Here is a 16,249-nt window from a genome sequence, read left to right as displayed (position 1 = left end):
GGGAAATACAGTGGTTTCAGAGGATTCTTGATCACAACAGCTGAATGAGTCCTTTCAGTGCATATATGTTTCTGTATTATCTCCAAAACAAACAAAAAGAGCAGTAGGAGTGCAGTTCTCATTTGAAATAATATTTCATATATACACACTTTTACTGGGTACTCTCCTGTACCTTTATGATTTAAAGGCATGTGTTAGAGATTTACTTTTATTTTTGTTGAATGGCTACACCAAAACCTTTAAATTACTAAGTAATACACTTAAATACACTCACTTTTTCTGACTCCAGTTAGTACTACTGGCATGAGAGAAAGAACCCATTGTGAAATAAAATGAACACTACTAGTATTGTTTAAGCCTTACGTCGTCAGCAGCAGGAAATTAGTACAGCACTGTAAACTAACTTTCTTAAATCTGTTTTTCTGTTGTGATGTCTCATTAATAGTTTATGCTATAGAGGAGTTTAATTTTTTTCCTGAATGCACATGATGTTACAGAAAAGTTAAAATTCATGAGCTGTAATGTCTTATTGTTCAGATATTGCCCTCTTTCTTCTCTCCTGCCTGAGAGCTCAGTGCTGATAATGTTGTAGTCCTTCATATTCATAAAAAGTGAACCTATAATATTGAAATGTCCTCCAAATGTGTTTTTTCAGTGATACTTGGCTGCTGAAACTTTGTGCACAGAAACAGTTGAAGTTGGACAGTTCTGGCATTTTCCAGTGCTCTAATATTTTGGGTTAATCACTCAACCCTTACACTTTTTAATTCAGGCTTTTTAATTCATAAATTATATCTTGCATTTATTTCTTTTTAATAGATACTTCTGTGAAATGTAGCAGTAAATCACATACAAGTTTTTTTATGCTTCACTCTGGATTATTCTGACCATTATTCCTTGCTTTCTAGGTATTCGATCAATATCTTAATTTTATTACTTTAGAAGATGATATGTTTGTATTGTGTAACCAAAACAAAGAACTTGTTTCATACCGTGGTAAGTAGAATTTATATAAAAATTATACAGGAATGTCTGAGGTTGAAATTTACTTTTGAAGTTGTAGCTAATAACCAGCAATTACCTTATTTTGCTTTGATCTGCTCAAAGTTCACGATAATCTGTTAGATATGTAAAATCATGAAAGAAACAGTTCTTAGATACTCATTTCAGCATCTTTTATTACATGGTGATTGTGATACTGAAAAATAAATACAAAGTGAAACTATGGTATGGACATTTATGGAAAATAACAAATTTTATGCAACAAATTTTTTATGCAACGATTTTTATGTAACAAATAACATTGGAAAAATTACATATTGTTTTCACATGTGGGTAGTCACTGTTGGTGGGAAAGTGCATTCTAGACAATAAGCAAAACTGATTGCTTCTGCAAGCATTTCAGCTTCTTCATAAAGTTTCAGAGTTGCAAGTGAAGTCAGCCTCCTGGAACTGTTTTTATTTTTTCTCAAGACTTCTGGTTTGGAACCTAGCAGGAAAAGCAAGTGGCTGCCTTAGATCAGTTGCCTTGGTGCTATGGCAGCTCCAATCAATATACATACTAGTTGTCATAATTGTCCACATGATTTTCCTTCCTCCCTTGTGCTGATGTTATGTACACCTTTGACCCATTCAGTGTGCTAAATGTAGAGAACCACCACTCCACCTCTCCTGCCCCTTACTCTGGGGACAGCTGTAACTCACAGATGATCTGCTCATAGATGTTACAGGGTATGTTGTGTGGCTGCTTCTGCTGTAGTTTTACTCTTCCTCTCTTTTTACATCAGGACCAGCAATTTCAGAGCTGCAGGGTGTGTTTAATTGACTCATTCCTTCTAAAATACCAGCTCATTTGTGTGGATGTACAATTGCAATGAAAGGGAAGAAGCAGAAGTGAAGATACTCCTATTCTTGCAGCAGCTCCTCATTGCTTTAATGTAGTTACAAAGTCACACAGCTAATTCCTGGTGCCTGAAATACTCCTTAGTGACCAGATAGAGATGAGAAGTCTCTGTATGTCTAATATTTAGCAGTGAGATTTTTCTGCTTTCTTGCCCAATATCTGAAGTCAGTACCTTTTCTTTAAAACTGGATCCATAATAACTGAGATGTGTATCACACACTGGGTGTCTCACACTAGGGATTGATTCCATTGGCAGAATGAAGGGATTTTTGTTTGAAAAGCAGATTTTTTTCACTAAAACCTGATGTTGAAGAGTTTTAATACTAATTGTTTTGTGATGTGTTCCTATGTATATAAAGATACTTAATTGACTTGTCATCAGATTCCTTATGCTAACGAGGAATTTGAATTAAAATGACTGAAAATGTTTTACACCCATCAGTTTCTATCTGGCTTGTTTTCCTGTCTTAGGCTGCTGAAATTTGCCAGCATGTTTAAACCAATGTAGAAGTGGCTGTTTCCAAAAGCTCAGGAACAGAAATCTGATCCCCCACAGAGAGTGATGAGTTTTCCATTAGAGCTTGGTAGCTGATCTGTCTCGTTGTGTGAGTTCTAGATCTGACATGGACAGGCAGTAGGAGTGCAGAGGTGAGGAAGAGTGGGCTTTTTTGCCTGTGGAGAGTATCCCTAACAGGAGACTGGCAGTTTATAATCTACAAAAGTCAGTGTAATCTGAGGGTGCTTAAAGATGGCTGCTCTTCTTGCCAGCAGCACTGCTGTGTGTGACCACAGAGGTATCTGAAGGGATGAACTAAGACCAAATATCACAAAACAGGTTAATTTTCAGTTTCCTGATTCCTTGGCTGTGTGACTGCTTTTACAGAGAGGTAATGTCAGGACAAATAAGCAATATAAAATCCTTCAATTATGTGAAAGACTTTCCTATACAGAAAAGGAAATACATTCTTTCTGTTTAGTAATGGACAGGAAGTGATGAGTTTAAATGCATCAAGAATGTTCCTGATCAGATGTTAGGAGCACTTTCTAACTTTAAAAATAATTAAATATTAGATTACCTGTAAATATTATGGTATTTTTGTGACTGGGAAGCTCTTTGAATTGGTTTAGATACAGAAATTAACTCATCTTTGGAAAGGAGGACCAGCTAGTTAATCCCTCAGGCTCCCTCTGATTCTGTTTTCCTAAGACAGTGTATAAGGAAGAGTAAATGAGTAATATTGGTATAAAGTTGGTATTTGAGACATCCTGTTTCATGCTATTTGAGTCCTTCTTTACCATCCTTTACAATTTGGTTGAATTTTGTAGTACAGCAGGAAAATGTAGGAGACCTATACTTACTTTTCTGTAGTAGATGCATTCCCCATAAGCTTGTTAGAGCGGAGAGAGAAAAACTTACAGAAAACATGGCAGAACATTTCACCAAAAGATCCTTAATGAAGTTTCTCAAAGGTTGATCTAAGGAGCAGGAATATTAAGTATCTGTGTTGGTTGCTATGGTACAAGAAGAGGAATGTGCTGATAAAATGTTCATGGTAGACAAAATTAGAAGACACTGACAGTGAGCAGATTACTGGAACATCAGAAATGAGTACTTTTAAACATATTAACAGGATGGGAAATAAATTTCAAAATTGGAAAAGTTAAGAGAGTAAAAATGAGGTTTTTTCCTTTCCTGTAAAGTGGGAGACCATTAGTTGGCGATAACTACAGAATGATAGCCCCAGTGAATTTCTTCAAAGCTTTGTCATTCCAGAAAAATATAGATATGGGGAATGGTCTGCTTTTCTTGGTGCTGATATATCAGAAACTTGAAACTTCTATTGCAGTTTTCAGCCTAGTCAGAACTCTAGCTTACTAAGGGTAGTTGCTGAAATATAATCCATGTCTCTAAAGTTCTTACAGGAGAAAAGCTGGGGGGAAAAAAGCACCTTTAAAGTTATAGAATGGTTATGGTCATCCATGCATAAATTTAGGATGGGAGGCTTATTAATATTTAGAGTTTTGAAATTCATTTTTGAAGAAAGAGGATAAGACAGGTAATTATGTGAGAAATTTTTAAAGGTAATGTAAAACAAACAAGGATAGGATTTATGGCATGAATCCTAGCTAGTGCTTGACTTGAGATCTGTGATAAGATTTGGTTTGATATTTCCTGTTGGCTATTTTATTCTTGTCAGGGTTAGTTACTTAAGAGAAATGTTGCTGCATGTCTTCTGTTTTGACCTAAATGTGGGAAGTAAATCTCTCTTATCTGTCAAGTACAATGTTTTATAACTTGGGAATTACCCCTCATTTAGAGACTGATGATGAATTTAGGAGAAACAAAAGGAATCTCCATACAAGAGGTGGGATTTAGAAATTTTAAATACAGATAACTGCATTCTATAATTATTTTATACAGGTACTTCTTGAGGATTTTCTTCCTGAAAAATGTTAGCCAAGTGGATGGCCATTTCTCTTGTATAACATGTTTCTTAGTAGGTTTTTGTTTATGCAATAATAACAATCCAAAAGATATGTGTGCAGTGAGAGAGACTCGGAAATTATTGTATAATGTTTGACCTTCTACAGTAACCAGTAATTTTGCCAGTTTTTTTCTCAGAAAAAAAAGGGAGTGGAAACTAACAGGTGTGGTCAGAGGGGCATTTCAGGATGTAATCTCTTCTGCAACAAAAGCTGTTGACTACTAACAGCCATCAGATAAGGAGATGATTGCTCTCTCACTATTAAAATGGCGTAAACTTATTTAACCCTATTCTCTTTTCCACACTGTTTTAGCCATTAACCGACCAGATATAACAGACACAGAAATGGAAACTATAATGGACACTATTGTTGATAGTCTCTTCTGTTTTTTTGTTACACTTGGTAAGTTTCCAAATTCTAGCATATTTTCCATGTTCAGTGAGATATCTAGAAGTCTGGTGACTTCATATAGAAAATCAAAAGCAGAATTAGATCTGTGATGAAAATCTCAATAATTCACCGGTGGGATAATGATCTTGCTCAAATATCACTGCTTTCTATCACTCAAATATCTTGCTTTATATCACTGCAAAGTACAATAAAGGTTGGCCTTCATGGGAGTTGAGTCTCAGTCTTCAGTACCAATGGGAGGAGAATACTGAAATGCAAAGGTTTGGATGCACGGTTCTAACAAAATCCTAGTCTGCAATGAATAATAGTGCTTTGAGTTTGGATTTGTCATTCTCAAAAAAAAAACCAATCCCTTAAACACCATGGAATTAGAAGAAAATATTCCTCACACAAACCCTGCAAAGATCTAAGTGAAGTAACTTCCTAAAGAATAGGAAGATAAATTCCATTTACTTATTTTATTGTGAGTTTCCTTGACGCTTAGCTGATACAGTTTTCATAGTGATGACATTTAACTTAAGTTGTAACTGAAATCGGTCCATCTGAGATAGCTTTCCTACAAGGGGAGCTGAGGATTGCCATGGGGCAATCTCTTCAAGAGAGGTTCCCTTGGACCTATTCAGTTCTTTCAAGTGTTAGTATGATACAAATTAATGTCTTTTCCTCAGTCACTTAAAATCTGTGGTTTTGGAATTTTCATATTTGTATAGGTAAGTGAGAAACTGTAGCTAAATGTTTTGAAACCTGGAAGCCAATGGAAAATGTGCTTTTGAAAATAGCATTACCATAGATAGATAGTCCTGGACATAGCAGTGAGTAGTAATAGATACATTGTGGTGGTATAATACTTACTGTTGTGTTCAAGGGACTTCTCATCTTTTGAAAATAACTTCTAATGCATCTGCATGAGATAGTTTGTCCCCTCCAACAGTGGATGAGCTTTCTTTCTAAAATATACTCTATTTCTCATAAATTGTTATATGGGGTATTCACTTCTGTAAAACTTTATTTAATATTTCTATATAGTATTTTTCATTTCATAGATAAAGACTGCAAGAGAAAAGTTTCATGTAAGTTTGTATTTAATCTCAGAATGTTAGTTAAAGTTGTTTATAAAAAGTAATGTAATAAAGAATCTGAAAATGGCAATGCATGTAGAAGTCAATGTATCTTTTATTAGGCGCTATACCTATAATCAGATGCTCAAGAGGAACTGCAGCTGAAATGGTGGCAGTGGTAAGAACTGTTTTTCTAAACACCTATCATTGCTTTACAACTTTCCAAACATCACTTTCACATTTCTCTGTACTAGACAGAGATCTAGTGTCATTGTATCCTTCTCCTTGTGAAGGAAGTAAAACTGGAAAAGAGATACATTCACTTTCCTTTCTGATTTCAGTTCCACAGAACTTCTGTAGAAGCTGTAGTGTTAGGGAATCAGATAATGGGAAACTTAAATATAAATAATTATTCCTAATCTAGAGTTTATCAAGATTTTCTAGTATGCATTATAATTAAGCTGCATCTACAACTTAAAAAGTGGCTGTTGGACCTGTGTCCCTCTGTGTGTATCAGTAAGAAATGTTTATCTATCTTACTGGGAAACCCTGCAAGTACAAGACATTTTTAGTATAGCAAATTAAACTGACATTGAACTTGATCATCAAATAGGAATAGAATGACCAAACTAAATCACAATTAACAACCTCTACAGAACTGTCTTCATTAGGAGTCACTGGGGTTCATGTCTTCCATCTTCTTCACATTTTCTTTGTCAGTGAAATGGTAGTACTGATTAAAGCATGCAGTGTGCATGCACTCATATTGAGGATAATCTCACTTTTATAAAACAATTGTGTGGTAGTGTCTGCCAGCCCAATTTGCTGCTTCTGCTGTGGTTCCCTCTTGATGCTTCCTACTGGTATTTTTTACTTGCATGTTTAGGGAATGGGTGCTAATTGGGATGAGATTAGTAGACATAAAGGAAACATCTTCTGGACATAGATAGAAATGCTGGAGGGACAAAATAGATGTATGATTTCTTTATTTCCCGTGTACACTGGACCTAGTCTTCCTGCATTTAAGACTTTCATAAGCTACAAAAACAGCACAATAAATCTTTTAATGTTGATCGTGTTAAGAGGTTAGGAAACCATTGGTTTGTTAAAAGTGGTTGTTTTTTTTCCCATCCTCAGAAACTGGATAAGAAGCTCAGAGAGAATCTAAGAGATGCCAGAAACAGTCTTTTTACAGGTGACACACTTGGAGCTGGCCAGTTCAGGTATCGTGTTAGTCATTTTATTTTTCATATTTCAGTTGTCTGGGTAAATCACCACTGTACTGAAAACTGTATTTACAAAAATTTGGTTCAAATTCTATATTAATAGAATTGACATACTTTCAAGGGAGTTTTGCAATCCCACAGCATAACCCATTTAAAAACTTCTATAACTGTTAAGAGTATGGCTCTAGCACAGTAAGTCAGAAGTTACGTTATGAACCAGTTAATTTTGTTCAGCCTCTAAACCCAGCAGGAGCCAAACTTCTGTAAATACACTCTGTTTACAGGGCTATGAAATGCAGTTGGATGTCTGAACATAGCTCTGAAGTCCTCAAAAACAAAGACAGCCCCATCTTCTTGCTTGTGAACACTACTACCAGTTTAGTTATGTTAAAAGTAAGTGTTTCCCAGCTGATCCCTGTCTTGATCAGAGGACACTGCTTGAGGACTACCACCTGGATAATTAAGGTCTGTTAAGTCATGACCATTTGAGTCCTTTGTGGATGCTCATGAGCATCTGATAATGTGTTCTCAGTAGCATCCCTGTACACTGTTGCCCCCAGACAGCTGAATACTCCACAGGCTGCCTTAGGAAGGTGTGTTATGAGAGCCTATACTGTTCATGAAAAGGAGGAGATGTATTGGCAAGACCATAGCTGAAGGAAACTTACAATCTGCTAACTAACTGGTATAAAACAGTCATCATACTTTTATCTCAAATTAAAATCAAGGCTGGGATAAAAGGCACAAAAACATCAACATTGGCAAAAGGAATGAGCTTGAAAGGAGAGAGAATAGTTGTGAAATACCAGTTTCTTCATTTTCATGGGAACTGCATTGTAACCACTGCTTTTCCTTCAGAGGCATGGCTTGTTTTCCTGATAGTGTAGCATCATTGCCCTCAAAATTAAAATGCAAGGTAAAGCAAACACAGGAAACTTTAACCAGTTGAATGGCTTCAGATCTTTAGTTTAGTTTTTCAGAATCAGCTGTCTAAGGCTTTTGAGATTATACATTTAAGTGAATATACTTACTGCAAGGAAATCCAGAGCATGGAATTTAAATGCTTTTTCTCTGTTCAAATGCACTTCAACTGCATGTTGTAGGGATTATGTGCTTAAGAGAAATTATTATTATTATCTTCTGTCAGCTCACAGTCTTCCTGTCTTCACTATAAGCTTTTCATGTAGCCATAGCCCAAGAACTTTAGGCATGACTGCATTTTTTACAATTTTTACAAAATTGGGTATTGATGGAATTACCACAGTGCATCTCAGAAGTTCATAATTTATTTTTGTATGGACTTTATGTACAAGCAAAGAGCAAAATGAAATTAGAAACCCTTGGAAGTGTTTCAACTTCTGCTCAATGTTTTTATATTGGTAATTTCACTAAGTATAAAATAATCTCTTTATCATTACTAAGATTTGATTAATGGAATTTATCATAGTGATCAGCCCCAGTTATTTTTGGGAAGGCTGGAGGAGCTCAGCAGTAGGCAGTTTGCTTTTATCTTGGAATTGATACATAAGGTGGCTGATATCAGTCAGGATGTTATTGGGGTGCTTTAACATGTATAAAGAAGTACTAACACAGTGTCATCTTTTCAGCTTCCAAAGGCCCTTATTAGTCCTTGTTGACAGAAACATAGATTTAGCAACTCCTCTACATCATACTTGGACATACCAAGCTTTAGTGCATGATGTTCTGGTAAGGATAAATCTGATTTTGTTACCAAAACTATTTTTTCACTCAGTTTGTTGTTAAAACTTATTATCAGATTCTCTCTTAATCCAAAATCTCTTTTGTCTGTTTTAATAAAGAACAACTTGGAAGATTTTCCCTAGAAGGTTTATTTAGCAATAATTTCTCAAATATTTTAAAAGTTGAAATCTTGGTATCATCAGAAGATCGCTAATTCAGCAATCCCGGCTTTTTTTTCAGTAGCTCATGATCTGTAGGTTATGTGATATCCAGACTCCATTAAGTGCAATTCAATTTTGAAAAAGAAATGCTTTTTATGTGTTTTTAAACCAGTTTTGGTTTTAGTTTGAGCTTCTAAAAATACTTTTTCCTGGTTTTTTCCACAAGGTGGTGTAAGTGTTCAGTGCCTTTATTTCCTCAAGTTTATTTTATAAAACCAATAGTAGAAATGTACTTGAATGATAGCTCATTCTGTTTACCTCAGATTTGTGCATTTTGTGTATAGGTGTGGAGTAAATAATTAAAAAAAAAAGATTAAGAGTAATTAGTATCTGGAGGTTTTTATGTGCTGTGAGTTATTGTGAAAATAATTTCAATATCTGTCTTTGAGAATTATTTTGGATTTATTAATGTGACTGTTACAGGCATACATGAAATATGCACATATGTGTTGATACACAAAGTTGATGGTGAACTGTATAGTCATCCATAGTGTCCAGAAACTTGTATTGCTATGATGAAAATATTTCAGCACTAATATAATGGTTTAGGGCGCTTGTAAATTTTATTTTATGTAATTAATTCATTATCACAAATCCTTTCCTGTTAAACTTAAGAGTGCTTTCTGCAAATAACAATTTTTGGCCTAGTTTCTTTAGGAAAGGGGTATCTGAAAAAAACAGTTTGCACCAGGTTTTCTCCAGTAAGTGTTGAACTGGCTAGAGACTTGCAGATAGAAGTAGTGAATTTCTACAAGTTTCTTTTTAAATTAGTGTTGGGTGGCCTCAAGCATGAGTTGGGTTAGGACTTCAGTTCATCAAGATGCAGTGATCAAAGATGTACTGGAAGCTGAGGACAGCTAGTGCTACAAATCTGGTGGGGTATTGGGATTAACCCTGGAAGACTTATTCAGTGATATTGGATCTCTACTGCATCAGTAGAGTTCTGTAGTTTCTCTGGACTAACCTGTTAAATGTTGTATCTTAAAAGTGCACAGATTAGGAATTTTTTTCATGAAATTGTAACCAAGTGCTCTGTGGTTCCATGACAAGGGCAAAAGTTTAATTTCAAAACTAGTCAAGTTACTTACCTTGAAGGCAAGCTTTCCAAACTCTTCACATACTGAGCATAATATTTCATGAAATAACTGCAGTAGTCTTCTAAGACGCCATAAATTGTAACCATGAAATTGTTATCAAGGTGTTGATTATGTAAACTATGCTTTCAAACAAACTGGGTTTTGTTTAAGGTCTCGGTTACAATAGTCCAGGAATGCTGTGCAGTGTTGAACTACCCAGGCACAAAGTTGAGTGCTGCATCCATTGAGATTACATGCTTACATGAAGGGATTTATATTTATGAATAAAAATCCTTTCATCAGTGGATACAGAAAAATAGTTAGAGGCATGGAGGCATGGTTAGAAAGCCTTATAAGGGCAAAATGGGGGGTTGAAAGGACTAACACTAATCAATAAGAATTATTTTAGGAAAACTTGTAAATGCCAAAACCAACTTGAAAATACAGGTCACTGGTGAGTTAAAATGATCCAAAACATATATCTCCATTAAAAATTATAGCTAAATATAATTTAGCTATAATTATAAAATTATAAATTATAAAATTAATTTTTTTCTCTTCAAGTTTTTATCAAATATGTGTCCTTGAAATGTACTATTTTTTTGCTGAAATATTAAACACCTCTTGTAAGATGAGGTTTGTGTTCATCAACTCTATGTGTTTCCTTTGAGTAGTTACTTGGTTCTGTTTCTATTCTGGCATGGATCATTTGAAGTATTTAATCCCTGCCAGGGTTTAACATGAAACATTTTAAAACTTTATTTGACAGTTTCATTCACGGTGATCCATTTCTATATACTTTAATGAAAATAATAAAGTGATGTTTTATTTCTGGAAAAAATATCTATTCTAAAAGGTTCATAACAGTTTCTTGTAGTTGAAGGTTTCACTCTATCATTATTTCTCAAGCAAAGAGCACCTTTGAAGTTTTAAATGTCTTTGAAAAGAGCTAGGACAAAGTCAGCAAGTGGAATACTTGTTAATACTCTTTGTTGAAAACCAGAGAGAATAAGTAAGCTGCAAAAAATGCAGGGCAGTCTTTGGCAGTGGGGGAAAGAACCAGAAGACCCACAGGGAGCAGTTGGTGATGTGAACAGAATTGTGTCTAGCAAAGCAATGTAGTTTCTATGTTCATGCATCTGTAGAAGAAGAAAAACTATATGGAAAAATAGCAGCTTTGTTGCAAAGTTTTGCTTTATCATGCATTCACTATTTTACTAGTGCTCAAAAAATTAGGGAAAGAGCTGTGAAGGTGTGGCTCAGTAGTCCTCTTAGTGAATAATCCTGTTGCTGTTGGCATCAGCTTCTTGGCAGCTTTGATTCATATGTTGTAGCTATGTAAGTGAACAGATTTAGAAACACTTTTTGTCTGCAACATAGATACTTTCCTACTTTGAAGTTTTGGGGAATTGTTAGAGTCCTTGCTAAATAACTCATTTTCTATGCAGACAACAGTGTTCAAAGTTCAGTGTCAGAAGAGTGCTTGCATATGAGATAATCAAATGTCTTTGCATAACATTCATTGCCTTGTTTAGTATTGAACTGATCACAGTTCAGTAACTGTGAGTAATTTTGGAATCCTTATATTGCTGTTGTTATTATCTAGTTAACCAGTAAACTGTTTCCTGCCTTCTTATGAAGTTCTGATAAATAGCTGTGTTAATATTTTTTTAGAAAATATTCTAGAAGATATTTTGTTGAGTATAAAAGACTGAATAAACAATTAAATTGTCAAATACTTACATAAGATTCTTCTTTATTGTAGGATTTCCATTTGAATAGAGTTAACTTGGAAGAATCAGCAGGAACAGAAAGCACTCCAGCAGGTGCAAGACCTAAGAAAAAAAATAAGAAGTCCTATGATTTAACTACATCTGATAAATTCTGGCAAAAGCATAAGGGCAGGTAAGCTGTAAAGGGATACAGTTTATATTTATTTAGTCAATATAAACTCTAAGTATTCTTCATATATGACAGTTCTGTTTTAAGCTTCTTTGAAAATCTTTTCTAGCTTGGGGGCCTTTCTTTTTAAGGTGTATTGAGTCTGGCTGAGATGAACTTCATTCCCCAGAGCAACCCTCACAGTGCTGTGCTTTGCACTGGTATCTGGTAGTGTTTTGGCTACTGCTGGGCAGTGCTCCCACAGCATCAGCACTGTCTCCCCAACACTCACCCTCACCAGCAGGCTGAGAGTGGGCAAGATCTTGGGAGGGGGCATAGCCAGGACAGCTCACTCAAACTGGCTAAAGAGATACTCCATACCTTTCCATACCATTCCATTCCACTGGTCAGCAGTAAAAGCTAAGAGAAAGGAGGAGAAGTGTGCAGTGTTCAATGGGATTTTTTTTAAATGTTTTTCTTCTGGAGCAACTGCTCTGCCTACTGGAGCTCTGCTTCCTGGGAAATGGCCAGACATCATCTGTTGGTGGGAGGTGGACAATAAAACCTGTCGTTTTCCTTTGCTTTCACACATAAGCTTTCCTTTTTTCAACCACCTGTATCTTGACCCATGACTTTGGGGGTTTTTCTACCTTGCTTTCTCCCCTGTCTTGCTGAGGAGAGAAGTGATAGAGTCACTTGGTGAGCAACTGGCATGCAACCAGGGTCAAACCACCACATAAGGAATGATCTTTGCCAGTGTTCATTGTCCATGATAATTGTCTGTTATTTCTTTGTTACAGAGCTCAAAATTGTTCTTACCAAAACTACATAAAATTGTTGAAAACAGTGAATATATCTTAGAAAGTTTAAGTAAACCTGCAGTAAGAAAGTTAAAGTAAACCTACATTATGTCAAGATGTCATTATTTTCACTGATTTGATTCTGCTGCATGATTTGTGTATTGTTATTTCCAAAAAGGTTTTTATTGTCTGGTTCTATTATTTCAGTTTGTTGATTTAATTGAGCTTAATGCAGATTATTGCATTAGTCCTTTTCCAGAGGTGGCCGAGTCTGTTCAGCAAGAACTGGAATCTTACAGAGCCCAAGAAGATGAAGTCAAAAGACTTAAAAGTATCATGGTAAGTTTAATAGGGCTTGTAGAGATGCCTAGCCCACCCATGTCATCCCATGGACAAAAATTTACATTGCATGCTGAATTTTAGGCATGATATGATCTTAAAAGTAGGACTAGAAGTACCATATTTCACAAGAAGTTTCCATTTCTTGTTCATTGGTGTTGCAATTATATAACTTCCATACTAACTGAAAAACACAATCCAGACATTAATACCATTATGAGAAAATAGATTCTAGATGTATTGACTTTATCTGCATGCATGATATTTGTATTTATTATGACTATTTTTATTCGTCTTTTCAAACTCTTCCTCAAAACCCAGGGCATTGAAGGGGAGGATGAAGGAGCAATAAGTATGCTTTCAGATAATACAGCTAAGCTAACTTCAGCTGTCAGGTAAGTAGTCAATAATGCATTATTGTCATTTAGTTATCTGTGAACCATTTCTAAATTTTTTTGTTATTGTACTTTCAGTATTCTTTGAAATAAATATCTTTAAATGGAGGCTGTTCAGCTCTATAATATTTTTAAATGCATTATAATTCTGATAAAGTTAAATGCAGTGTCCTAAACCAGTGCTTGCATATGTAACTTCCACAATGTGTTTGACTTTGGAGTCTTTCCTCAGCAAAGACAAGTAATCTGAGTGCATCATAGATTTGCTTGCACTCTTCCACCAAAATCCCCAACCTCTGCATTCTTTCATCAAAAAAAAATAGTGAAATCCCCTTCTTCAGGTATCATTATGAGAAACATTACATCAATATGTTGTCATTTTTTAGTTCCAACCCTATTCTGTAATTTTAGATTTTAATAGCTTTTAAAGGTCTTTTCCAACCCAGACTGTTCTATAAATGTTTTAGTGCCTACTGTATACAGTGCACAATTCCACTAACGGTGCAAATCAGCAGGTTAGTTTGTATTTAATCTCTTCAGCTCTCTTCCAGAACTTCTGGAAAAGAAGAGGCTCATTGATCTTCATACAAATGTTGCAACTGCCGTTTTGGAGCACATAAAGGTACAATTGCGCTCTAACTTGAGTTTTCTGTCAGTAGTACTCCTTAACTTGAGGAATATATTTGATGCAGTGAAGATAAGAAAATGAGCCTTCTCAATGGTGCTACTTTTTCAGAATTCACTGTGTAGCATTACTTAGTGTTGAAGGGTGAGAGAGAATGAATTCTGAATGCCTCTGCATGGAAAGCAAAGAACACCAGTTCTTTTCTTATCAGAATTTACTAGTATATTCTGTTTTTTTTAATGGTGGCCACAAGTGTTGGGGTGAAGTCTTTCAAAAAATAAGTTTATGATGGTAGTGTTTTGTTTATTTTAGAGATGTATCATGGCAATTCATGACTTCAGTCTAAGCAATCTTCTGTTCTGTATGTGTTTGTCAGAAGGGCACTGTTGACTGCTCACCAGCAAAACTGATACCCAGAGATGTGGCAATAATGATCCAACTTACTGAAGTGGTCTTTCCAGCAGGATCTGTGTTAGATGTCTTGTGCATAATTTAAGAACTTCACAAGGGAGTTTGTCTTTCCTGTTTTAAGTCTGCTGCTTTTGTCAGAGACCTTGCAGAGGGATTCATGTCAAGTGAAGGCCCTGGTTACTGCCAGGATAACTTGGAAAGTGGATTTGTTTTCACAGCATGAAAACAGAAATTGTAGATGAGGCTTTCAGAAACGCTGAAATTCTTTCCAGTTTTGGAAGGTTTTTCAAACACCAAGTCTCACTGAAAATCAGTAATTAGAGAGTTTTACCCCAAGCTACTTAAAATTCTTGGAAGGCAATGTGTTTTGAAACTAGCTTTAACATTTGTAAAGAATGTAAGATCTGTCCTCAGTTATTATTGCTACTGATTTTTTTTAAGTACTGCATATGAACCAAGGATTAATTCTGCAATTAAATTAATAAATTTGTTTTACATATTTATAAAGTTGGAGAAGAGGTAAGTGCTTGTGCTTAGCTCATTACTCTAGGGGCTAGTATATGGGCTTTTACACTATTAGATATGTCAATTTTCATATCTGACAATTTAAAAGCAGTACTTTAATACCACTGAAAAAAATTGAAGTCAACAATATGAATATTTTGATCCCTTGACTGTAAATTCACTTTTCCAGGAAAGAGACTGGCATGATAGTGGCAGGCCTAGACCAGTAGTATTCTATATAGGATTTGTTGGTTGGAAAACAAGTTTCAGAGCAAGATGTAGAATGGCAGTAACATCAGTTTGGCTTTCCAGTATCCTATTGGCAGTGAGCTGGAGTCAGATGCATTAAATGATAGCAACACACTTGATTACCTAGAGGTGGAAGGAGTTGCCTTATCTGGGCATTCAACCAGCCCTTGGCTTGCTGCTCTGATAGGGAAGATGCTATTAGGGAGTGCCCTAGGAGTGATGGTCCATTCCTCCACATTCTTAATTCTGGTACTGCAAAGTGCTCAGGCTCTTCACCTTCCTATTGTATAAATGTTAAAGAAAATTGTGAGACAAATGGCCATGCAGTTTCTTCAATATATTGTTATGTACATCTCCATCATCTTTTCTTTTGATTTAAAAAGCTTCAGTTCATCTCCAGATATTTAGGAAATTGCCTTAAACTAATGCAGACGGACGCATTTTTTCTATTGAAATTTGCCTATGATAAAGCTTTTTAACTGAATCAATGTAAAGTTTATTCCAACTGCTTTTTCCTGACTGTTTTTTCCTCTCTTTTCACCCTCCAGTGTTAGAAAAAGTATCTTTCAATCTTGAGTTGTGGAATTTTAGTAGACAGGACATTATGCTACCTAATGGATTCCTCAAAAATACTCTCAAAAAGGGCAGTGTCTCATCCAGTACTTTTAAAAGAAATTCTGATGAGACATTGACTGTGTGATTAAGAGGTTTTATACACAGTTACATAATGAAACCAGATTAGGATAAGGCTGATTCTTTTTTGCAAGTAAGTGCTAAGGTCATGAGGAGCTAGTGGGGTGCCATGCTCTTCTTCAGGTTACTGTATTTTCACTTCTAAAATAATCAGGAAGTGCATTCCTACTTTAAAATAGAACTATTTGCATTATCCATTATGTGATTTTACTGTATTAATTACTTGAGCATTTTTCTTCACTATATATATAAGGTTCTATGCAAAAAGT

The 16,249-nt window shown here is 35.4% G+C and overlaps 1 protein-coding gene across 1 annotated transcript in view; it reads left to right on the top strand.

The window, feature by feature from the left end:
• SCFD1 (sec1 family domain containing 1) overlaps nt 1–16,249 on the top strand; it is a 50,886-nt gene that overhangs the window by 8,232 nt on the left and 26,405 nt on the right. Inside the window, exons 6-14 of the mRNA XM_071426972.1 lie at nt 909–996; nt 4,703–4,792; nt 5,982–6,037; nt 6,997–7,082; nt 8,693–8,792; nt 11,849–11,988; nt 13,013–13,103; nt 13,425–13,498; nt 14,039–14,120. Of these exons, the coding sequence (XP_071283073.1) occupies nt 909–996; nt 4,703–4,792; nt 5,982–6,037; nt 6,997–7,082; nt 8,693–8,792; nt 11,849–11,988; nt 13,013–13,103; nt 13,425–13,498; nt 14,039–14,120 (807 nt within the window). The remainder of the gene's footprint in view (nt 1–908; nt 997–4,702; nt 4,793–5,981; nt 6,038–6,996; nt 7,083–8,692; nt 8,793–11,848; nt 11,989–13,012; nt 13,104–13,424; nt 13,499–14,038; nt 14,121–16,249) is intronic.

The sequence above is a fragment of the Agelaius tricolor genome, unplaced genomic scaffold (genome assembly GCF_023055355.1).
Source record: "Agelaius tricolor isolate 1412-34295 unplaced genomic scaffold, bAgeTri1.0.p SCAF_5, whole genome shotgun sequence".
Taxonomy (NCBI): domain Eukaryota; kingdom Metazoa; phylum Chordata; class Aves; order Passeriformes; family Icteridae; genus Agelaius; species Agelaius tricolor.
The sequence above is the reverse complement of the archived record's forward strand: the minus strand, read 5'-3'. Positions and strand labels throughout refer to the sequence as shown.